Raw genomic sequence first — 23,512 nt, 5'->3', positions numbered from 1 at the left:
ATAGATGAGAGTCATTGGTGAATGCATGAATCTACCAACATAAAAGAACTACGATAACATTTTTTATTCAGATGATAACCGAGAACAATATAAAATACCTCTCTAAAACGCACTGATCGTAAACAAAGTGGTTTCCAAGAGTAACCAGCCAACAAATGACGTCACACGTGCTGAGCGTCCGTACATTTTGTATTTGCTTTCAGCTACCAGCTAGTTAGGATACCTCACAAAATGAGCAATTGGTGAAAATATTCATGCGTATTATTCATTTAAAACTAAAAGCATTTTTTTTATTTGACCAGATACCCACTGAGCTACGTAGCTCTTATTCAGAAGCGACCTGGCCACCACAAATGACAGCTCAACGAAGTGGCTCGTCACGGCGGCCCTCGTGGAGTGAGTCCAACTGAGTTGCAGACGTTGTCGTAGGGAGCAACGCGTTTGATTAAACTACGAGCGAGAAGCACCCGGCGTTGCCCGGGGGGAAAATGTATTTAAAAACTTCTCAAAACTTAAAAACATAACATATACAAATGAAAAAAAAAAACTTTGATCATTAGCTCATTAATAAATAAAAAAAAACCCAACGCGCGGTGGAAAGAAAACTTGCGCTCGCGCGCCAAGATTCAATTCTTTAGATCGCGCAAATGAATCGAAGTTTGTATATTTCTTTAGAATCGACCTATTCCCGTTTAATCGATACCACAACCGCTCACCAGATATCGATTCTCACCACACACTTCATGGTCATCCCCCCCCCCCCCCAAATGTCTATTTTTATATGTTTTACATTGTGTACAGTATGGGAGCTAGCCACATGGCAAATTAATAGTTTGTTACCTATTTCCCCCCCCCCAGCCGCGCATTTGTGCTGGAATACACGGCCTACGCGGAGGGTTGGGGGGGATGCGTGACGTCAGCAGGCACACTGCGTCACGCTGCCGCATGCGGGTGACATGACAGAGTTGTGACGTCACCGCTCACTTGCGTGCAAAATATATCCATTATTGCGCCCCCCCCCCCCCAAAAAAAAATATACAAAAGTCTATTTTGATTAAAAAAAAAATTGCATGGTGTACAATCTGGAAAGTACCCACATGGCAAATTTCAAGTTGCATGTCGGGAAGTACGCTAAACATTTTGAACAGACACACATTCACAAATTTCCCTTTTTTATATAGATAGATAGATTAACACAACATACTCCAGGCTATTAACACAACATACTCTCGGGTGGTGACCACCCAACTAACCACGCTACGGCGGAACTAAACACGGTTGGGTCCACTATCCCGATCCGGACCACAAGCTGGGTCCCGGACCGCGTGGCTGGAGGCTTCTTCAAGCTTGGCGTGGATCTCCTGCCTCTTCAACAGTAAGAACCCCGAGCCCCTCACAGAGCCCCCCTTACATCGGACTGGGCTGGGGCTGGCTCCGCCTCTCGCCCCACCCACCTTCTCGATCTCTCTCGCCATTGCCCGAAGGCTCTCGAGAGTTCTTCCCGGACCATGTGACCACCCATGGTCGCCCCCCTCCAGTATCATCCGGTCACATGTCCCCAGGTCAACCAGAGTATCATGCCCCCAACGTAACCCCAGCTGGCTGTCACTCTCTCGCTCTCTGAACGAGAGCCCGCACAGCACGCTGTGCGTGGTGCCACCGCGCTTAACCAGCGCGCACTCAAGCTGGTACTACACCCCGTGTCATGGTCGGAATCGAACACACAGCCTCCTGGGATTCGAACACAGCCTCCTGGGGATCTAACACACGACCTTCTGGGGATCGAACCCACGGCCTTGACATCTCGCCACTGTGGCGCCCCTGATCCGGAATAGCTGGCTCTGACCACAGCGCCACCTGGTGGCTCACGCTGCACACATTTACAACCAGCGCCATGATCCCCTCTTCTCACTCAGTTTACCATGGGACCCCCTTACCAGAATCAAAGTATGTAAAATAAAAATAGATTTTACACTTACTGGCAATAAAACAGGAGGTGTTAAGATGTTCAAACACCAAATAAATGCCTTTTGCAAGGAACCAAGTCTGCATTCACCACGGGTACTTGTGGTGAACATGCAAGCATGCTCTGATAACAATATATGCATTGTCTTTGAAACTCCCTCTTTGTTTGCGCTGTTAACAGGATACACATACAGTATAATGAATCCGCGACAGAATGAATGCTAAATTATGTCAGTGTTTTAAGCCCATATATATTAGTTAATTGGCCGTGGCTTTGCCCATGTACAGTACAGTATTTACAAAATAGTGTGCATCAAACACCACCTCGAATTAAAATCCTAATGAATGGAAGATATCCATCTGTGTAGGGTTATTTTCCTCTTAGTTTCAGTGTTAGGGTTTTTTTCTTTACTGGGATTCTGTTGTCAAGCGCCTTATTGTGAATTACGCTATATATACATTTGAGTTTTACTAACTTTAACTTACTTAACATTAAACACGCCGATTGATATCTCTGTCATCTCTATATTGTCTTCAGCTTCCTTGTAATTTATAAAGCGCGGCCTCTTAATAATTAATAATGATTTACATTTGTAAGGCGTATTTCATCAAAGGACCCCAATGTGCCAGTCCGTGTGCTATTGTGTCCATGGGGTTTCCTTTGCTACGTAACGCGCACTGCCCGCGCATTCGCGCGGAAAACACGGTCGTGGTGGGCGGGAGCGGTGGTGTAGTGGTTAGCGCGCTGCACTACGAACCCAGCGACCCGAGTTCGATTCCCGCTCATGGCAGTGACGATTATCTGAATCGGTCCTGGGCCTCCCCTAGGTGTGTAAACATCACCACTAGGGAGACAACGGCGGCCAGGCATTTTGGCCTTTGTCGGTGATCGCTAACAGCACTTGCTCCAACAGTCTGTCAACGCTGAATGGGGGGAAGGGGGCCGCTGAGGTGCATGTCTCTACACCATCAATGTCCCTTTGCCCCCCCCCCTAGTTCTGTCCTAGCAGTAGCACTGTCTTGGTGGCCCCCCACAAAACTGTTCTACAGGTCCCCTCACTCACCCGAGAGAAGCTGGCCCTGCTGCCTGCCAGATCTCCTGGCTTTGCCTGACGTTGCATGTTCCTTTTAGGCGCAGTCGGACAGACGACGTCGAGCGGCGGCTTGCCCAGCTCCAATGGCACGCAGGCGCCGCTCAGCTGCCGTGAGGAGCTGAATGCATCGGTGGGCCAGTTCCGCTACAACACAAGCATGGGCCCCAGCTGCAATTGGGACATTAATGTGCCCTCCGGAAGAGTCGTCACCATCGTCTTCTTCAGGTATGCTGACCAACCCCGCCGTTGCGTATGTTAGTGCGGTCCGTTCTGTTCTACAACGTCTCGTGTTTTCACAATACGGAATTGATAGGACGCAATGAATGTATTCGGGAACACATTTTCTGCTTTATAACGCGGGTGCGAATTGGATATAACGCGGTCGAGCTGAATGGAACTACGTCGCACGACTAGGGATAAGCGGTCGTACGGCTGTCTCGGCGTAGCATCACACAAGGCATTGGGATGCTGCTGGATGCTTCTAGATGCTACCCACACGCCACAGTCTTTGTTGGGCCTGTGTACACATCCCACTTGTTATCACGGACTTATTTACCCTATATTTTTATTATTTATTATAAAAAGATTTTTGCATAACGCGGTGTTCTTCAGGAACGCAACTACAGCGTTATAGGAGAAGAGGCTGTATGTATGTTGAACTTCTTTCGCACCGTGCATAGCCAACTGTGCTAAGCGTAGGTGCGGGGGAAGGGTAGCAAGTGACATGGACCTGTTTTCTCAACTCTCAAGAAAGCGTTGGTGGTCTCATTAAACGACAACATGGCCACACGTTCAGTTGGATCTTTTCAGCTGGTGGTCTGGATCAGGTTGAGGAGAGACTGTACGAGCAATGCTGTGTGTTGATCAATTCTTTTGTGAAATTGTTAATTTTACCAACATACAGATTATGCAATCTGAATATCGAAAATGTTCCAACACCAAGCCAACACTCATTTTTCTATGGACGTACTGCTGGGTGTGAGATTCACTCGGCTCAAGACAGCAGAACAGAGCTGTTCGGTCTCTGCCAACTGAAGTCTTCTCTGCCGTGATAATCGTTGCTTTTAAGAAGTAAATAATATTTTCTCTGCTGTTTGGTTTAATGCAATTCTCTATGCCATCCACGCTTACTTCTCAGCTCTTTGCCAAATATGGGCGCGTTACAAATTTTGCATTGGCTCCAAGTCGACATGGGTTGTTGCGTAAGCTGTGTTCCGCCCGTCCCCGCTGCCGCAGGACCGGCGACTGCAGTGGCAGCGTAACGGTTCGCGACGGCAGCAATGCCACCACGGAGCTGCCCCAGAGCTGTGCATCCAGCAACTACCACAGCTACTCATCGCCCGCCGGCGGTGGCAGCACCGTGAGCGTCGTCGTCGACACAAGCCGCCTGGGTGGCAACTACTTCGACTTGAGCGGCTTCTACTACGCGTCTCCAGGTGGGGCCGCTAGCTCACACCCGCACCACCCAACGGCGCATACGGCAACTATCCTGCACCGGTCACCTTGCTTGCGAGTAATCATTAGCGTTCTGCCGCTGCGCGTGTTCGTTTGTCTGTTTTACAGCCGATGCGCTCTGCGGAGGCGTCATTGAGCTGGCGGAAGAGACCATACTGTCACCGGGCTTCCCAGGCAACTACCCTAGCCATGCCGAGTGCTTCTGGACTCTGTTGGCGCCACCGGACAACGGGTTCACACTCTCCGTGTATGACTTCCGGTGGGTAATCTGACGCGGGCGGGTGCGCGATGCATGGGTTACCGTGGCATATTAAAAATTTACTCACACCTCCAATAAGCATGGTTGGCTACGTACGGTGCGTAAAAAGTTCAACATACGTACAGACATATATGACATGGTCGCTCGGAGCCATCTGTGCAAGGCCCCAGCGGTTAGTATTGTGGTCTTTGGCCTGGTCGATTAGAAGCGGCCCAAGCGAACATAGTCCACGCTCTACGGAGACATTGTGTTGTTAGGGCAGCTTCCAACCTGGAATCCAGACAGTGACACTCGGGCATTGCAGATTAAAGGGTCCCAGCAATTAAAGGCGTTCTGCTGTGTGGAAGGGAAGAGCCCAATCGCAGCTCAGAACGGTGGAGCCGGGTGGAGTGTCAGGGTAGAGAGGAGCAGCGCAGCGCCGGGTGTTGGTTCGCCTGCAACCCAGCACTGTGGAGGCAGCAGCGTGGGGTAGTGGATCAAAGTATGACCGCAGTACAGCAAGCAAATTAATTTTCATTTGCTCGTGAACTGAGTGTTACCCACACTCTCATGCATGGGCTTTTTTCCAGGAGCTCCAGTTTCCTCCTGTAAGTACAAACACTCATGAATGGAAGTTGAGCAAAGATCCCATTATAGGACCTCAGAGCTTCGGCAGTTGCTAGCACCGGTTCTGGTTGCCTTACCGCTCGTTTGTGGGTTTTCCCGTGCATTTCTGAAAAGAAATAAAAAACTGCGAGGCACGTTACACACTCAACAATGTTTGTACGTACGACCGCAGTGAACACCACTTCTCTAATGGGGGAAACCAGGGTTCAGTTGTGTTACCGGGTAATGCTGTAGAAGAACATTCAACATCTCTGGAGGGTTCCTAGTTCGCATCCTGGTTGAGAGATTAACGCAGCCCATCATCACACAAGGGTGGATAAAATTAGTGCCATGTTTTTTTTTCGTGGGAACACAACAGTGGTTGTCCTATGAATAGCCTAGCAACTGTCACAGTAATGTGGAATTTATACAACCGGCTCCAAATCTCTGCAGTTTAGGGTGGGTATGCTTTTTAGTAAATATCCCTAAAGACCCGAGTAATGTCATACAGAGGTTTTCTCGACCAATAATACGATTCGTAATTAATTTATTTTGAATGAGATCATTGTCGTATGATGTGTAAAAAAAATGAAAGTACATTTTACGCACGAGACCAAACCCAAAATAAATCGTGACTCAAAATGAAGCCTGGACCATTACGTGTGCGAAATGGATTTATCGGTAAGAAATGGTGCACTTTTTTTATTGGCCAATCCACTTCATTAACGGTGGGTGAACCGGTGTCCCCTCAAAGTCCAATTCGATAGCTGCAATGGGAAGGTTGTTCACTCATCGGGAAGTTCTTTCATGCAAATTGTTGCCTCGGTTTGAGCGAAGGGCATTCACTCCATCCGCCGTGCGCTCAACCGAAGCTGCCTCATCCTGAACTGGAATCTGAAGCTCACTTATCATCAATCAATCTGCTTCACAGCTAAAACCAGTGTCCACTCAAAGTGTGCATTCGTTTGCATGCTAATGGACGTTTCAAGCAGGAAATCGTTGCCCTGTGATAAAATAAGTAAAATTTAAAATAACTTTTTTTTAAACACGCTTTAATGAAATGTGGCCCCGAAGCTTGCCATAACGTAAGGGACCGTGGTGATTTACAGCCAACGTCACTTGAGCGTGGACAATTAGACCCAAGCCGAAACATCTATATATATTGTTAAAAAGTCAAAAATTGTGGGTTTGTGGGTTTGTGTGTTGGTTTGTGTGTGGTCGCTCGCTTGGCTCTCCAACGGTGGGGTTTACGCTAAAAAAACATTGCCAGGTACCACGCCGTAAGCCCCGCGGCCAGCAAGCGCTATTCCTTTTTCACATCCTTTAGATTAGTTTAATTAGCGATTTAGTGTGATTTTTGTGCGCTTCACTATTATTTATTTATTTATGATGCGTGCACGACCATACCAACTCACGCACCTTTGGTGGGGGAACGACCCATGCCAAGTCGCACACCTTCAGTGGGAGTGAGGGGGACATTTTCTTTCGCGTTAAAATGCTATAAAAATACACTAAACGCTGAGGTAAATTCTTCACTGTGTCATGTCCCCACCCCGATGCGTGCAGTTACTAATATATACAGTCGCTAGATGCTAGTGTAACGGGTTCCGGAGACACTTGTAGAGGTAACTTCTTTATTTCAATCCAACACCAACAGTCCTGATACTCTGTTACAGCCTAGGTACACAGCCTAGGTACACAGCCTAGATACACTACTCTGGCTACGCTCTGGAACTCGCCCTCACAAGGACGTAGAACCGGGAGTTCCAGAGTCCCACCACTGGCCTTCACATCGTCCCAGGGTCCTGAGATGGCTGGTCTTGGGTCTTGGGTCTTGAGCTACAACTGGCCTCGATCGTCCAGGGAGCTGCCCTTTTATGCCTCGTCCCCAACGAGGGGTGGGGTTGTGTGCGCCCCCAGATATCCCACAGAGCACACACAGCCCCCCCCCCCGTTGGTGGCGCCAAGGGGCTTAAGCGTCTGGGTTGCCTGGGAACCTAGCGCCTGGCGCTTAAGCGTCTGGGTTGCCTGGGAACCTAGCGCCTGGCGCCAAGGGGCTTAAGCGTCTGGGTTGCCTGGGAACCTAGCGCCTGGCGCCAAGGGGCTTAAGCGTCTGGGTTGCCTCGGGTCCCAGAGCCCCCAGCAGCCCCTCCCCTCTTATGTCACTACACTAGCACTATAGGCAGTAGACCGTTTGTTTATTTATCACGCGCATCCGACCATACCAACTCACGCGCCTTTGGTGGGGGGGGGGGGAACATTTTCTTTCGCGTAAAAAATGCTATAAAAATCTTCACTGTGTGATGTCTCCCCCAACCCGATGCATGCAGTTATTACTTATATACAGTCACAAGATGTAGCAGGTACCACCACAGTCGGTATGCACTACTGTAATCATAGCAGGTACCAACCACCACAGTCAGTATGCACTGCTGTAATCATAGCAGGTACCACCACAGTCGGTATGCACTGCTGTAATGAAACCAGGTACCATCACAGTCGGTATTCACTGCTGTAATCATAGCAGGTACCACCACAGTCGGTATGCACTGCTGTAATGAAACCAGGTACCACCACAGTCGGTATTCACTGCTGTAATCATAGCAGGTACCACCACAGTCGGTATTCACTGCTGTAATCATAGCAGGTACCACCACAGTCGGGATTCACTGCTGTAATCATAGCAGGTACCACCACAATCCGTATGCACTGCTGTAATCATAGCAAGTACCATCACAGTCGGTATGCACTGCTGTAATCATAGCAGGTACCACCACAGTCAGTACGCACTGCTGTTAGATTTTTAAGAGTAGTTTTGAATTATTTTTAAGACCCGGGCAACGCCGGGTACTTCCCGCTAGTAACATATAACATTTTTTTTTAAAAAGATATATATATATATTTTTAATGATAGAATATACTATTGTCATCAGTATGACATAAGTATACCAAGTTTGCAGTCGATACCACATTGGGAAGTGGGTAAAAAAATTAGTTTGCTCGTTGGTTGTTCTTAATTGTTGTTGGGAGGCACACTGTTATCTTTTGCAGATAGTGACAGCCAGGACGGCTGTATTTTACGAAAGGGGGGGGGGGGGGTGATGTAGTGACATACTAGACATCACTAGAGGGCAGCCATAGTACCCAGTGACGGGGGGTGCTGTAGGGGCATGGCCCTGGCAACGGTGAGAGAGAGCGCGCATGAGGACGTGGCCTTTGGATGAACCCGGGAGGACACGGGACCGGACGAGGTGGAAGGGGCTACCCCCCCAAGGGGGGGCGAGAGGGACACGTGATGGAGAACCAGAGCCCTCGAGAAGAATCTGGAATGGGGCGTGGCCAGGAGTGGATATAAGCCGGGGCGGAGAAGCTGACAGGGTCGCCATCGTTGGAGTGCTGTCAAAGAGAGATGGGGCCCGCCCGCCAAGTCTTGGATCTGTTTGTGCATGGTGGTCGCCCATCCAGGCACTGTCCAAGTTCAGATCTGCTTGACTTTCGAGGTTCAACCAGATCGGGCGCGTTCCAATTGCGGGTGATTTGTTCACAGGTGTTATAGTGATGCTGTTCTTAAGAGTTAATATCTTGTGGTGGCGAGATGTTAACTAGCTCGCCTTGTATACAGGAGGTCATGGGATTGATGCTGACCCTCACACCTGTGTATTTGGAGTTTGCATGTTCTCTCCCTGGTTGCGTGGATTTTTCTCCAGGCTCTCCGGTTTTCCCTCCACCTTTAGACATGTGCTTCGAGTATTTGGCTGCTATAAATTTCCACATGTTAAGCCACTTCATTGGCCTCATTTGTGGCCAGGTCGCTTCTGAAAAACAGCTATATAGCTCGAGTGGGCCTTACCTGGTCAAATAAAAGAGCAGTTAAATAGTTAAAATAGTTTTCACAGCAAAAAAGGTAAAAACAAGTTTTTCAAAGCACACACTTTTATTTGCATTATAAAGTAGAAAATAATAAAATTTGATGTACTGAATAAAAGTGGATGGCTTCCTTTCAATATGTTTAATTTTCTTTATGCAAGCCACCTACTTTTATTCAGCACATGAAATCTGATACATTTTTGGGGTGAAAATTTTGTTTTTTCTACTTTAGAGTGCAAATCAAAGTGTGTAGATTTTAAACTAGTTTTTTACCTATTTTTTATTATTATCATTGTCACCGTGAGACTGTCTTCCTCGAAACCCAAATCCACTCGTGAAGAGGATGGGCACAAGGTGTTCAGTGGTTGATGCACCCCCGTACTGTTAACCATATTTTCGTATATGGGGTTGAAAACATCCGTTAGCTATTTTAGTAAAAGTGAGTTGGGAGAAAGGAGAGGGGCCCACAGTCGTATCTCACATAGCCCCCCTCTACCCCACTCCCCAGTTGAAATAGGGAGCTGTGCCCTGGGCACGGGGGACAGCAGAGCTGGTGTGTGGGGGGGAGGAGGAGAATCAACTTGGGGTGGTGCCAAAGGGACATTTGGTGGTGCAGGGCACTGAGCCCCCAGCTGCTTCCTTGCGCTGCCCTGCCGCTAAGACTCGCCGATTTGGTCTCGTCATCGAACAAAAGACGGTCGTTGCATCATCGTGCGCTTTTGGATCTGCTTCTGCGGCCATCTGGAACGCTCTTCCTTCCGATATTAGGAACCCACTGGGAGCTATGCACTTTTAAATCATCTAGATTTAAAACTCATTTCTTTAAAACTGCCTTTTGTGTTTAATTTGTTGTCTTTCCCCCCACACCTCTGATTAGTGTGGTTGGCTACCTACGTTGCAAAAGAAGTCCAACATACATGCACACATGTGTAAAGACAGTGCGGAGCGATAGCGGGACAGTCTGGTTCCCCGGGACCATGGTTACTAATGGGCGTGCTAATGATGATTGATGGAACGAGCATTGACAGGGTCACGTGAGGGGGAGCACGGGATCCAATGGCGAGAAAGTGTAATTAGGGCGGCGAGGAGAATTCGGGAATGAGGGCATAGCCGGACCGAGCGAGGATTTACAACCACCGCGAGCCGGAGCTGTGGGCTGTTTGGTGTGGTAAACCGTCGTCGTCGTCGCCTTGGATCAGATCGTCTCCATCGTCTGCGAGTTGTCATGAGACTAGAAGCTACGTTGTCTCTGAGTAGAGTTGTCTCACTCCCCAAGTGTACAGTCACTCGCGGTTACTTGCTGAGTTGTCAGTGGACTTTATTCATAATACATATACAGAAGACAAGACGGTGTCTCTGAGAGCTACATTAGACATGCACATACATCCAGGCAGTCGCCTGTGATCACCCTGAGTTCTTAAGTGACCAGAGTCGATGGTATTAGCCTGAGGGTTAACGAACGTGACAGCGGTTTTAACTGCAGTGTCACAATCTCACAGTGTGGGGGGGACAGTCCCCGGAACTTCGATTAGCACGGTTGGCTACGTACGGTGCAAAAGAAGTTCAACATGCATGCATACATACCGTGCGTGCCCTGGTATGTAGATGATTAAACGGCCGCTCTCTCAGGGTTTATCCCATGTTCATCCGCGGCCGTTCTCTGAAACCCAACCGCACTGCGCCGCAGAGGCATAGCTAGGGTGGGGCAGGGGGGTACATATGTCCCCGGGCGCCAAGGTAAAGGGGCGCCAAAATGAGGCTTACAACGTTACATTATAACTTATTGCGGCGGGCGCGGCAGCCTGAAACTACTGCACAAATGTACACCTCAACCTAAAAGTTTATATATCCCGCCACACACAGCCTACATGTCATGTAATTACAATTTGGTACGCGTGCCTATTAAGAACTTACATGGAAGAACGTCCCAAACAACAGACAGGCGCAGTCTTTCAGCCTTAGTCACTGGCCTGTTTTTTGGTGGCGGAAACTATGACGGCCTGAAACACGCTGGAGTGCACGATCAGAAGCTGTTAAAGCTATCTATGAAGGACTGGATGAACTAGTAGGGCTGCTAGACAAATTATCGGAGGACGTTACTATGACGCCTGAAACCAGAAGTGATGCAGAACAGTTACAGGCATACGTATTAAATTTTAACTTCATAGTTTTATTACATTTCTGGAATGTCATTCTTGGAAAAATTGATCGTGTTCAGAAGCGCTTACAGGATCCTACTATGAATTTCAAAGAAGCAGCAACTGATCTTGAATCTTTGGAGCATGAATTTGTGAAGCTTCGTGATAATTTGAGCCAAGTTTCTGTAGAAAACGCCAAAACAAGATGCACAGCCTGGGGGATCGATGTGGACAGAAGAATTAGGCGACGTCGGAAGATGCCAGGAGAACTGGCAAGAGATACAGGACTTTCAGCAGAAGAAGAAATTATGCACTTTATGAAGAGCGTATTTTATCGACTTCACCAGGAGATGTCAACACGGTTTTTACGACTGAAAGACCTGAACACAAAATTTGGATTTCTGCTGGACGTCAAAACTCTTCTATCCGACACAGATGTCGATGCAATTCGTCGAAATTGCACAGATTTTGGAAATTTCTATGACACCGACATCAATGGCCACGAACTTTTCACAGAAATTGGAGATTGCAAAATGCTGCTCAGTAACCAGAATGAAGTTTTACCAGAAACTCATTTGAATCTTCTTGGTTTTATTGTGTTTTATGGAGACGACATATTTCCGAATTTGCGAATTTCACTGCAAATTTTATTAACAATAGCAGTTTCAATTGCAAGCTGTGAGCGGTCGTTCAGCAAATTGAAACTTATTTTGTCGCATTTTCGTGCTTCAATGGGACAAGATCGTCTCAGCGATCTTGCTCTTCTTAGCGTTGAAAGAGAAACATTGGAAAAAACAGATTTTGATTACGCGATTGACCAGTTTGCGACAGTGAAATAAAGAAAAATTTATCTTTTGTAGACTATGTCAAGCAGTCTACGACAGTGACTGAGTGAGCCATGTAATATAATTTCTATAAATTTGCTTCTTTAAATACAATGTTTCATAAAAATTTTAATTGTTATTCCTTATTCGATGTAATAGGAAAATGTGATTAAACGGGGGGGGGGGGGGGGGAGCGCCAATTTTATAGTTCGTCCCCGGGCGCAAAATATCCTAGCTACGCCTCTACTGCGCCGTGAGGTTTGGGAATCGATTCTTCGGCCTCGCGGCACGGACAGCCCAGTAGAGAAGCACTCAAAAAACCGTGAGCAGGGTAATGCGAATCAGCAAAAGCAATCCGGTCGGTTTGAAAAGAACAAGTTCCTTGATAGCGAGGAGCTAATGTTCTACAATAATGGCTAAAAATAGCTCGTATGTCTGTATTTGTGTACATATGTATGTATGTATGGGGAGGGGTAATGTAGCGTTTAGCATGCTGTACTACAAACCCGGCGACCCAAGTTCGATTCCCACTCATGGCCAACACCAGTGACAATTATTTGAACCGGTTCTGGGTCTCCCCTAGATCGACTCTGCCTCAAATGAGTACCTGGTGGATTGTCAAAACATTGCCACCTGGGAGACAAAAGCAGTCGGGCATGGCACTGGCCACCTACCGATCTCGTGTTCCATGCCGCCCTTTCATAGGCGCTCATTAGTAGCACTCGCCCCGACAGTCTGTTCATGCTAGCCGGGATCTCTGCATTTTTGTATGCACATACGCATGAACATTAATATGTGTGTGTCTCCCACAGTGTGAATGCAGTAAATGGGTCAGAAAGCCCGAACCGCCGGCCGGGATGTCTGGGCAATTCGGTGACGGTGTACAACGGCGATGGGGTGCACACACCCATACTGGACGTGCTGTGCAGGAACACACAATCCAGCCAAATTTTGAAATCCCAGGGAAACATGCTGATCCACTTCAAGTCAGAGCTACAAAACCCCACTGGCGCATTCAACTTGAACTTCAGGCAGATCCGTACAGGTTCGTGCACCTCTTTCCCATCACAATTAGCCAGCCGTATGTGCTCAAACGTGATACACAACGGCAGCAATTGTAGCTGTTACGTTAGGCGCGGTACGTTACAAATCAAAAGCAATAAAGTTCGTGGTACTTTCCACTGAAGTCAGCATTGAGGCATCGGTGCTCATCCCCTGTTCACAGCCCTGAGCCAGTGGCGGAAGTTCAACAATGCTATGAGGTGGTCCTGAGTACACAAGCATAATAATAATAATAATAGATCACTACGTGGCCTCGCCCAAATGCATCGTGATGAAGGCTGTAAAATGTACGACACCTCAACTATGCCACCCATTGCTCACAACCAAGTTTTGTAATGCATGCCCTGTGAATGCACTCTCCCCGCAGTCTCGTGTGGCAGAACATTCAATGGAACGGACGGTTCATTCTCCACCAACTCGTCGACCCTCGACCCCTGCTACTGGCTGATTGAGACCAGCCTCGACAAAGTTGTCTCTCTGAGCGGCAATTTTTGTGGGTAAATTCTGCAACAACAAAAAACTATAAAAGATTTTTTATTTTACCAGGTAAGGCCCCAATGAGCTGCGTAGCTCTTTTTCAGAAGCGACCTGGCCACAAATTATAGCTCAACGAAGTGGCTTATCACGTGGAAATTTATAGCAACCAAATACTGTAAATGCATGTTGATTCTAAATCTGGAGGGATAAACCGAGGACCCGGAGAAAAATCTACACGACCATGGGGAGAACATGCAAAATCTAAATATACAGGCATCATCAGGGTCAGGATCGAACCCACAACCTCTCCTGGTAACCAGGCAAGGAAGTTAACATCTCGCTACCGTGGCACTCAAACAATTGGCTGTGGGACTGGCACGATTGATTGTGTCGGGATTTGGCAGGGAACGGCACTGAAGGGCACCAAGTGGGACTGTGTAATGGTTGAGCTCCAATTCATTTGCAGCCTAAACCCCCAAAAAACACACAAAAAAATCGGAATCTTAATTTCGACTGGAAGAATCCAATGAGCTATGAAGCTCTTTGTTTTTACTTTACAGACTATGATTCGGGGTAGCGTGCCATGACCAGTCGGTGACACCACCTGGGGATTTCCATTTATTTATTTGGTTCCTTTTTTTCCAAAAGCACAAATTCGCTCACGGCCGAATTCCCACGCGGACCCCAGAACCCACCCCATGGGCACCGTGTGCGGGGGGGGGGGAGCGCTCACAAGGCTCACGGTGGTGGCGCGTGGTTGCCTTACAGGGCAATCTCCTGCAGCACACGCTATAACGCCATACCCACCATCGGAGTCGCCATCACCACGGTGTGCCCGAGATATGCGCTGGAACATCCCCGCTGAAGGGGATTACTCCTCCACAGAGTCTTGCACATTTACCATCGGAAGGCGAACTGAGCGAGGATCTCCATTCAGTTTGCTCGCACCGATCGGGGGCTCTCCCAGCTGTGCCTCTCCTGCATAAATCATAAGATTGCACTCATTACACACAAAGTTCTGGCCACAAATTAACCACAATACCATGCTGATCTCGTCAACGAGCATAAACCATTACACGAACTCCAGTCATCCCCGCGGCGGACAAAGCTGGGGCGCTAGTCATCGAACAAGGACGGGTCGCTGCATCACGCGGCGCTTTCGGATGTGCTTCTGCGGCCGTCTGGAGCACTCTTCCGATATTAGGAAGCCACTGGAGCTGTGCACTTTTAAATTTAGATTGGAAACTAATTTCTTTAAACTTGCTTTTTGTGTGTAGTTTGTTATCCTTCCCCCGCACCTCCGATTAGCACGGTTGGCTACGTATGGTACGAAATAAGTTCAACATACAGGACATACAAGTACATGCCTCGTAATGGGTGGCGTGAAACCCTGTACACGCGTTTTCTGGAAGAGTGAGTCTCAGACAAAATGAAGAGTTAAAGTGTGCCTGAGTTTCAATGGCATGCAGGAAAGTGTTGTCAGTACGGCGTTCCTTCGTTATTCGCAGAGCGGGATACGTTCCGGAGATGCTGGTGAATGACAAATTTAGCGGATTTTTTTTTTATGAATCCCCTTAAATTAATCTAAAAATAAGCCATTAAATACGTGAAAATTATCAATACAAATATGGTTATAATGAACAAAGTAAATAAATAGTAAAGTATTAAACAATAGTTTATAAATTATGATGATGATGCACATCACTTTATCTCATAATTTTCTCTCTCCCTCAACAGAGTCCGCGTAGAGATCCAGATGCGATTCGCGGGTAGCCACAATCACAGACAGCGAATCGGCAAATGACGTGGGAAGACTTCAGTATGCGTACCGTAACCCTGGGATCGATTGACCGGGACTCATCCTCCGCCAGGTCTTACGAGATCCACGACGGGCAGTCCATCGCAGCGCCACTGCTGGGCAGCCATGGCGCCGGCTCCAACTGCGACTCCGTAAGCGCCCTCGCTTCCGGACCCGCGGTGGTGCTCGTCACCTACGACCGATTCCAGGTCACCTACCAAGCAGCAGGTTCGTTCGGTTTTTTTTTCGTCCAAGCAATAAATATATTCCTCTGCTCTTCCACACATGTGATGGTGTCGAATCATTGTTAGTTTTCTTTTAGGGGGGAGGGGGGCGGGGGGGGTTCGATTGCTTTGTAGGTTTAATGTAAAAAAAAAATGATCTCTATAAAATATTTTATTCCACATCCTGGGTGGTAGTGCCAGGGGCATCTATGGTGTCAGGCGCACTGGACTCATCACAGCAGGCGGAGGGGGGGCGGTTCAGATTATCTTTGGGGGTGGGTGGGGGGTTGGCCAGTCATTGCTGTTCTGGGTTCAGGGGTTTAAAACTGGTCTAAGGTTCAGGTGTTTAAGACTGGGTTTAGGAATGGACCCCATGTTCCCGTCTACTTTTTCTTCCTTGCATCTGAGCATATAGCTCAGCTTTTCCAGTGCTGAGATTGGGCCTAATTAATTCAGTCATTGAGTATGGCGGGGGGGGCGTTGTGATTCTTCCACGTGCTCAGTATGGCTTTCCTGGCCGCTAAATTGAAAGTCCTTAACAAAACTTTCCGTACCCACGTCAGCCCCGACAGGGCCATTCAAGTCAAGTTGTCACGACATGAGTATTGAAAGCAAGCGAAATGTTGAACATGCGTGCACTTTGTTCCCAGAGAAGCGCACGTCCTTAGACTGTGACTTTGAGCAAGGCTTCTGTGGATGGACACCCGTGGATGAAGATCAGTTCCACTGGGGGATCTACAAGCACCGACAATCCACGAATCCCTACGGCGACCTCTACCCATCCAGTGAGCATCTTGGTTTCCCCTTGCCGTAGAGAACTCGTGCCTTGTGATTTGTAACGGTTATCCCTGGCATGCTGCGCGCGGCACGCTGCGCGCGGCAAGCTGCGTGTGGTAGGAAGTGTGTGGCTGCATGTGTAGGAGCCCTTCATGCCTCTTACACAGGCCGCAGAGCATAAGTGATTTCCCGGCATGGCGCCCAAGCATGTTCCGTCATGAAGAAAGTGTGCGAATTCTGCCACGCGATGCTTATCCGGTGACATGGCCCAGCGGTGTCATGGTCGCCCTTTGCCGCAGAGGTTCACGGTTTGAATTGAGCAGGCCACCTAGTTTACACTGTGGCCATGTGTTTTGATAAAAATATGCGCCGTCTGCTTCCCTGTGGAGGTTAAAGATCACATCGTGTCATTTGAAAAAGTAGGCCATTGTGCGTATGTTTGTATATATGTGTATGATGAAATCTTTCGCACCGTACGTAGCCAACCGTGCTAATTGGAGGTGCGCCATGGGTCCAGATTTCGCCAAATTCGGAAAAAAAATCGAACCTGCAAATTATTTGAAACGGAATACACGTAGCAATCATCTCCCCCTACTCACACATTTTTGCCCACTTGCAGACCAATGCTGAGTCATCTTGTGTCGAACAGGGACAGGTGCCACCAGATTTCAGTCCAGAAGTCAAATAAACTGAGTAAAAATGCAAAATTCGGTCACGCGAACACAGCTGATTATCCTAGACTCTCTGGGTCTAAACAGGAGAGGTGGCAACGGTCCCCACCTGCCCCGGCGGGTTTGGGCTTGCGTTGTGCCTGATTAGTGGGAACCAGAATATCAGAATCATACTGGAGGAATCCAATGAGTTATAAAGATCGTTTTCGCAGATATCCAGTTGGGGCAGGTAAGAATGTTACACACAAACAATACAAAAACAGATAGGCGTGCAAAGTACAAAAAGCCACAGTGGCCAAACAAAGTGTCCGGGAGACTCACGCCCGCGGTCGTGCGGTATTCCTTCCATGCAAGGCGGCTCTTTCGTTGGGCTCATCAGCCCTGACACCCAGTCTACGTGGAGTCTGCTCAGCCCTCCTGTGGTAAACACAAGCGGCTCCCAGTGCCTGAGCTTCTGGTTCCGAATCAGCGGGGCCCTCGGCTCCCTGGGCTTGTACGCGACGGACGGCAGCTCCTCGCAGCGCTCTCTGCTATGGGAGGCCTTCCCCTTGCCTGGCATTCGTGAGCACTGGGGCACCGGGCTCGTCAATATCAGCGACATGCACTACCAGGTACGCACTGCCAGGTACACACTGCCTGGTACGGGCGTGGGGGGTTGTTCACAATACTGCTGCTGTGTGTGTATGGCTTTGTATGTGCTCATCACGAAACACTAGGCTGAGAGCATCTGTGTGGAGTTTGTTACCTCTCCGCTGTCCTGCGTGGCTTTGCCCCCGGCACTTTCTCATTTCCTACTCCCATAGCCAAATAAACAATCACTTACAGTGCATGCAACTGGTGCTGGCCCAAACATCCCAATGAAAAATTGCCTGTTAATTACTCAATTGGGATCACACACAGCGGCAACATCATTGCCCCCCTACTGTGAGAACACGGCATAACCCTCCTGGATAAAGAAAAAAGAGTTATGAGACTCAGCGAGGCGTTGCTGGGTAAACAAGCGGAGTAATACACTATGTACATGCAAGATGGTGGTCACGTGTACGTGCGTATGTTGAACTTCTTTCGCACCATACGTAGCCAACCGTGTCGATAATAGAGGTTTTTGGGTTAGATTGCGTAAATATAAATGTGTCGTTAAACCCGCCACCACCCGACAAAGCCAGTTAGTAAGGGTTGTCACGTAAACCAAACGTGCCAGTTCGTAACTAGTTCAGCACACCGGTGTGTTGGAGAGGAAACGCACAACATTTACAATTCGAGTCCGACGTTTCTCCAGTAAATACAACTAGTATCATCAGGCGACAGCCAGATTTGACGACACATTTATATTTACGCGATCTAACCCAAAAACCTCTATTACAACCAACCGTGTTATGTGACTCATTGACCCGCCCCCGATATTGGACATCTGTTAACAAGTAAAAAGAGATAATTGTTTTTTTACCCTTTTATCTGGCAACAAAACTGACACCTTTTTTACAAGGAGTCATGTTTGCATTGACCACAATACCTGCGGTCGGAATGCAAAGCAAACAAAAAACACAACTCTGATAATGTATGCACTGTCCTTGAAATTTATTGGTCCACACCCGAGACAGCTTTTCTTAGAGCCTAGTCTCACATGGTGTTGGACCAGATGACGCCAAAAGGCGCACAACTCAAAGACAATGCACCATCAGAGTATGAGAGCTCGGGGTAAGCATCTGATGGTGCATTGTCCTTGAGTTGTGCACCTTTTGGCGTCATCTGGTCCAACACCATGTGAGACTAGGCTCTAAGAAAAGCTGTCTCGGGTGTGGACCAATCAATTTAAAGGACAGTGCATATCATTATCAGAGTTGTGTTTTTTGTTTGCATTCCGACCGCAGGTATTGTGGTCAGTGCAAACATGACTCCTTGTAAAAAAAGGTGTCAGTTTTGTTGCCAGATAAAATGGTAAAAAAACAATTATCATATTTTGCTACTGGCAAAGGAGGTTCCAATGGTGGAAGAAAATAGAGCTTCATAGCTCATCGGATTCCTTCCCCAGGGATAAAAAAACATTCCGATTGTAACACACGCAACGCGATGACGCCGATTACGATGACGAGGATGATCACGCGGCGACGGCGGCGGCAAAGACGATTGGCACCTGACCTCTGTTCGCAGTTGGAGTTTGTGGCCGACTCGCACGTCCAACCGCTCTACGCCGCGGAGCTGGATAACGTTCGTCTGACCGATGGAGAATGCCCCCCAGGTGTGCGCTGAGAAATACCCTCACCCCCCTCCCCGATTTTCCTTTTTCATCATCATCATGAGCCATGAGCAGATAGCCCCGTAGGTGTCCACTGCACATGTCCACTGCACTTGCCTTTGTAATCCATACACTAGGGGCGCAATTACCCCCCTCACCCTGCTACAATGAGAGAGATGTTTATCACTTGGTCTCTAAGATGTGGGGATGCAGTTCTTCTATGCATTCCCAGGTCGAGGCTTCGGTCTATGGGTGACCAAGATTTGTCCCCGTGTAGGCCCCAGGCTATGGAACGCTCTTCCACAAGATATCAGGGATCACCGAGTCTGTGGGCATTTTTAAAATGCGCCTCAAATCCTATTTATACGCTTATTAAACTTTTAGTTAATTCAGTAACTGGATTCTTAAAATGTATTTATAATATAATTATTTTTATGCTTAGAGTCTGCTGCTGCTGTGTCCTGTACAGAACTTTGATATCCTTGATGAAAAGCGTGAAATGTTAATGGGATTATTTTTATTGACATGAAAAGCAAATTATTATTTTTTTGCTCAAAAGTTAAACATTTCAGCCAAATGAAGTGAAAACCCAAAACTGGAACAACGCAGTCTCCCCCCCACCTCTCCCTCGGCGGTGCCAGGCGCGGTGTCTCTTCCCCCTCGAGCCACCTCACTACTATAACAGAGCCATGTGCAGTCTCATTTGGTCGCTGGCGATGGTTTTCATTGCCCCAGAGCTACTCGAGTTGTTGCTCGCCAATGTCTGTCTTACGGTGGTGTTCCTTTTATCAAATGTTTTTATTCTATTTTTCTTTATTCAGTTTTATTCGTTAAGGGTTTGCGAAGGGTTGGCTTATTTTACGTGCTATGTATGTATCTTGAACTTATTTTGCACCGTACGTAGCCAACCATGCTAATTGGAGGTGCGGGGGGGAAGGACAACAAAACTGAACACAAAAGCAGTTCTAAAGGAGTGCGTTTTCATTCTAGATGATTTGAAAGTGCATAGCTCCACTAACTTCCTAATATCAGAAGGAAGAGCATTCCAGACAGCCACAGAAGCGCATCTGAAAGTACCGCGCAATGGCAGTGACCGTCTTTTGTTTGATGGCTCGCCAAAAGCGACCGCAGTGTGAGTGGTGCGCTGTATAAATGACATATCAGTGAGTTAGACCTTGAACTCCTTTCTTTGAATGTCTACATATTCCATTTTACACCCTACACATAGTCCAGACCCTCTGCACGGCCATTTTCACTCCTCGTGTCTCCACGGCAAAAGTAAAATCTGTAAAATGTCCAATCACAGTAATCGTCACTAGTGTGATCAGTGTTCCTGTGCGCGCGCAATTTAGATTGTTCATCTCTTTGACTGACCGTCAGCTCCCGGCCCGTGCTACCGTCAGCTGAGCGACCCGGCGGGAAGCCTCGAATCGCCGCGGGTTTTGAAAAGCGACAACGACGCCTGCGTGTGGTTCATCAGCGCCGCCCCCCAAAAGAGGATTCGCCTCTCCCTGACCTTGAGCAGGTTCGCCTCTCTCGCATCGACAAAACGCGCGGAGCACGGTACACCCAGCCCCCCTGGACAGAGCGTGATCATTGCCAGGTGTTTCGGAATCATCCGGCAATGGGTGCTGTTGCTACTGCGTTGGCAACCAACAACAACGTTTGTCAATAACAGTGGGGCGCGTGTGAGCCAGGGGTGTGGCTTCTCCTCAACGTTCACGGGAAGGGTGCGTCAAGGAGGGATTAGCATGATTGGCTACGTACGGTGCTAAAGAAGTTCAGCATACGTACAGTACGTACAAAGAAGGGAGTTTTGCGGCTGCTACATGCAAAGCGTAGTCAACCGGCGCCGACGATCGGCCACGTGGCGTTGCAGGGTGTGACGGAGCTTCGTGAGATGACGCCGCGTCCCCCAAACCCCTTCACCTCTGCAGCACGACGGAGCGCAACGGCAGCGGCGGCGTCGCGGATTCATGCCAGGAGGAGGGCGCCGCCGTCGCTGTCGCCGTGCTGCACTCCCGGGCGCTCACCGATCTGCCCAGCAAGGTGACGCCGGTGCGCGTGTTGTGCCGCCCGGGGTCTCTGGCCCTCACGGCACTGGACGGAACCGTCGTCGGGATCAGCCTCCCCGCGTTCCGGAGCCACAATTACACGCTGAACGCGACGTTCATGGGTGAGGGCTATAACTCTGAACAATCGCTGCAGTTGCTGCTGATGCAGATTATTTAGATCATTTTGCTACGAAAAATTTTACAAGCCACTTAGTGAATCTATCATTTGTGGCGAGATGTTAACTGTTTTGCCGAGTATGCAGGGAGACGTGGGTTTGATCCCGACCCTGATGCCTGTATATTTTGAGTTTGCGTGTTCTACCCGTGGTTGTGTGGATTTTTCTCCGGGTCCTCCAGTTTTTCCCTCCACATTTAGAATCGATGTCAAGCGTTTAGAGTATTTGGCTGTTATAAATATCCACATGATGATGAGCCACTTCGTTGAGCTATCATTTGTGGCCAGGTCGCTTTTGAAGAAAAGCTATATACCTGGTAAAATAAAATAAAAATGGTTTAGTGAGGCCAGAGCTCGGTGCAGCACCTAGCTCCTGCCTCACTGCACTCCGTAGAGTTCACCGTAGAGCAGTCGGGGTGATTGATGATCCAGCAGCCACAGATTCACTCCAGCTGCTCGCTCACCGCTGGCTGGTCAGTAGCCTGGTTGTCACTTTTCTATCGCTACCACCATGGTTACCGTTACCCTGAACTTCACCCGTCGATTCATTCACCCATAGTGTTTCGTCTCATCCACTGTGGCCCGAGTTCATCATCCTCGACGCAGGTCGCAACAACACCCCCACTCACCCACTCACTCACCCGCTCAACACACTGCAGGTCACAACAACACGCCCACTCACCCACTCACTCACCACACTGCAGGTCACAACAACACCCCCACTCAACCACTTACTCACCCACTCACCACACTGCAGATCACAACAACTCACCCACTCAACCGCTCACCTGCTCACTCACCCTCTCACAACACTGCAGGTCACAACAACACCCCCACTCACTCACTCACCCACTGACCACACCACAGGTCACAACAACACCTTCACTCCCTCACCACACTGCAGGTATTTTTTATGTGCATGCAGTCACGGATGTTTAATTGGCCTCATCGTTGAGACCGTCGTCTCGCGAACTAGACACAGCCAAAGTCACTTCTCTGTCGCAGCTCCAGTGTCCTGGTACTTATTCCCTTGATAGACTCACAGAGACCCATAGACTCACACAGAGACCCATAGACTCACACAGAGACCCATAGACTCCCACAGAGACCCATAGACTCACACAGAGACCCATAGACTCTCACAGAGACCCATAAACTCACATAGAGTTCCCTGTCACAGCTCCAGTCGTGTGCAACACACTCCCCCCTCCTTCTCTCTCATTGCGCTGCACATTGGTTTGTAATAAAGGACTCTCTCTCAGATGTCGATCTCCGTTGTCCTTTATTGGGTTCGTAGAATCTCGATACCATGGCGTCTCGCTCAGGCCCGCGTCCCGCTCGACGACCTCTCCACAGCCTCGGCTGCTCCGATATGCAGTCTCTCTGCTGCTCCAATATGCAGTCTCCCTGCTGCTCCGTTAGGCAATACTTGCAGCCACACCGCTGCTCTGCTATCTAGCGTCACTGCTGCCCCGTACACAGCTAGCCTCTCACAGCCCTGTTAGCTCTCTCCGTCTGACACCGATGGCTGACGGTGTCGACGTCTCCCACCACGTGGCGACCGCGCCACTCTCTCCGTCTTGCCCAGCGTGGCCTCCTCGTGTTTCACTCCGTCTCCACTCCCCCTTCCCCTTCCGGTTCTCTCCCTAAATCCTCTCACCCACGTGACCCTAACTCCACCCACTCCCCACGTGACCCAGACTCCGCCCCCCCTCAATCCTTGCTCGCATTACACGACCCCCCCCCCCCCCCTAATGAAAACCCAGCCGTCCTCGGCTGCAATAATTACAATAAAATAATGCGAGCAATATTGGAACCATTTAGCATCACTGGACAATGGAGAATATAAGA

The 23,512-nt window shown here is 48.7% G+C and overlaps 2 protein-coding genes across 3 annotated transcripts in view; one reads left to right on the top strand and one right to left on the bottom strand.

Annotated features, from left to right (window-relative positions):
* The window catches only part of LOC144733477 (aerolysin-like protein), a 105,286-nt gene extending 92,451 nt beyond the window's left edge, over positions 1 to 12,835 (bottom strand). Inside the window, exon 1 of the mRNA XM_078615403.1 lies at positions 12,830 to 12,835. The gene's annotated coding sequence lies outside the window, so the exon portion shown is untranslated. The remainder of the gene's footprint in view (positions 1 to 12,829) is intronic.
* The window catches only part of LOC144733476 (uncharacterized), a 40,482-nt gene that overhangs the window by 2,537 nt on the left and 14,433 nt on the right, over positions 1 to 23,512 (top strand). For both annotated transcript variants that reach the window (XM_078615400.1, XM_078615399.1), the window contains exons 2-12: positions 3,098 to 3,284; positions 4,296 to 4,495; positions 4,623 to 4,773; positions 13,000 to 13,232; positions 13,617 to 13,746; positions 15,598 to 15,752; positions 16,399 to 16,533; positions 17,551 to 17,807; positions 19,348 to 19,435; positions 20,813 to 20,957; positions 21,370 to 21,608. In XM_078615400.1, coding sequence (XP_078471526.1) covers positions 3,098 to 3,284; positions 4,296 to 4,495; positions 4,623 to 4,773; positions 13,000 to 13,232; positions 13,617 to 13,746; positions 15,598 to 15,752; positions 16,399 to 16,533; positions 17,551 to 17,807; positions 19,348 to 19,435; positions 20,813 to 20,957; positions 21,370 to 21,608 — 1,920 coding nt within the window. The remainder of the gene's footprint in view (positions 1 to 3,097; positions 3,285 to 4,295; positions 4,496 to 4,622; positions 4,774 to 12,999; positions 13,233 to 13,616; positions 13,747 to 15,597; positions 15,753 to 16,398; positions 16,534 to 17,550; positions 17,808 to 19,347; positions 19,436 to 20,812; positions 20,958 to 21,369; positions 21,609 to 23,512) is intronic.

This window comes from Lampetra planeri, chromosome 47, assembly GCF_965212315.1.
Source record: "Lampetra planeri chromosome 47, kcLamPlan1.2.h2, whole genome shotgun sequence".
Classification (NCBI taxonomy): domain Eukaryota; kingdom Metazoa; phylum Chordata; class Hyperoartia; order Petromyzontiformes; family Petromyzontidae; genus Lampetra; species Lampetra planeri.
Note: the sequence above shows the minus strand (reverse complement) of the source record. Positions and strands in the feature narration are given on the sequence as shown.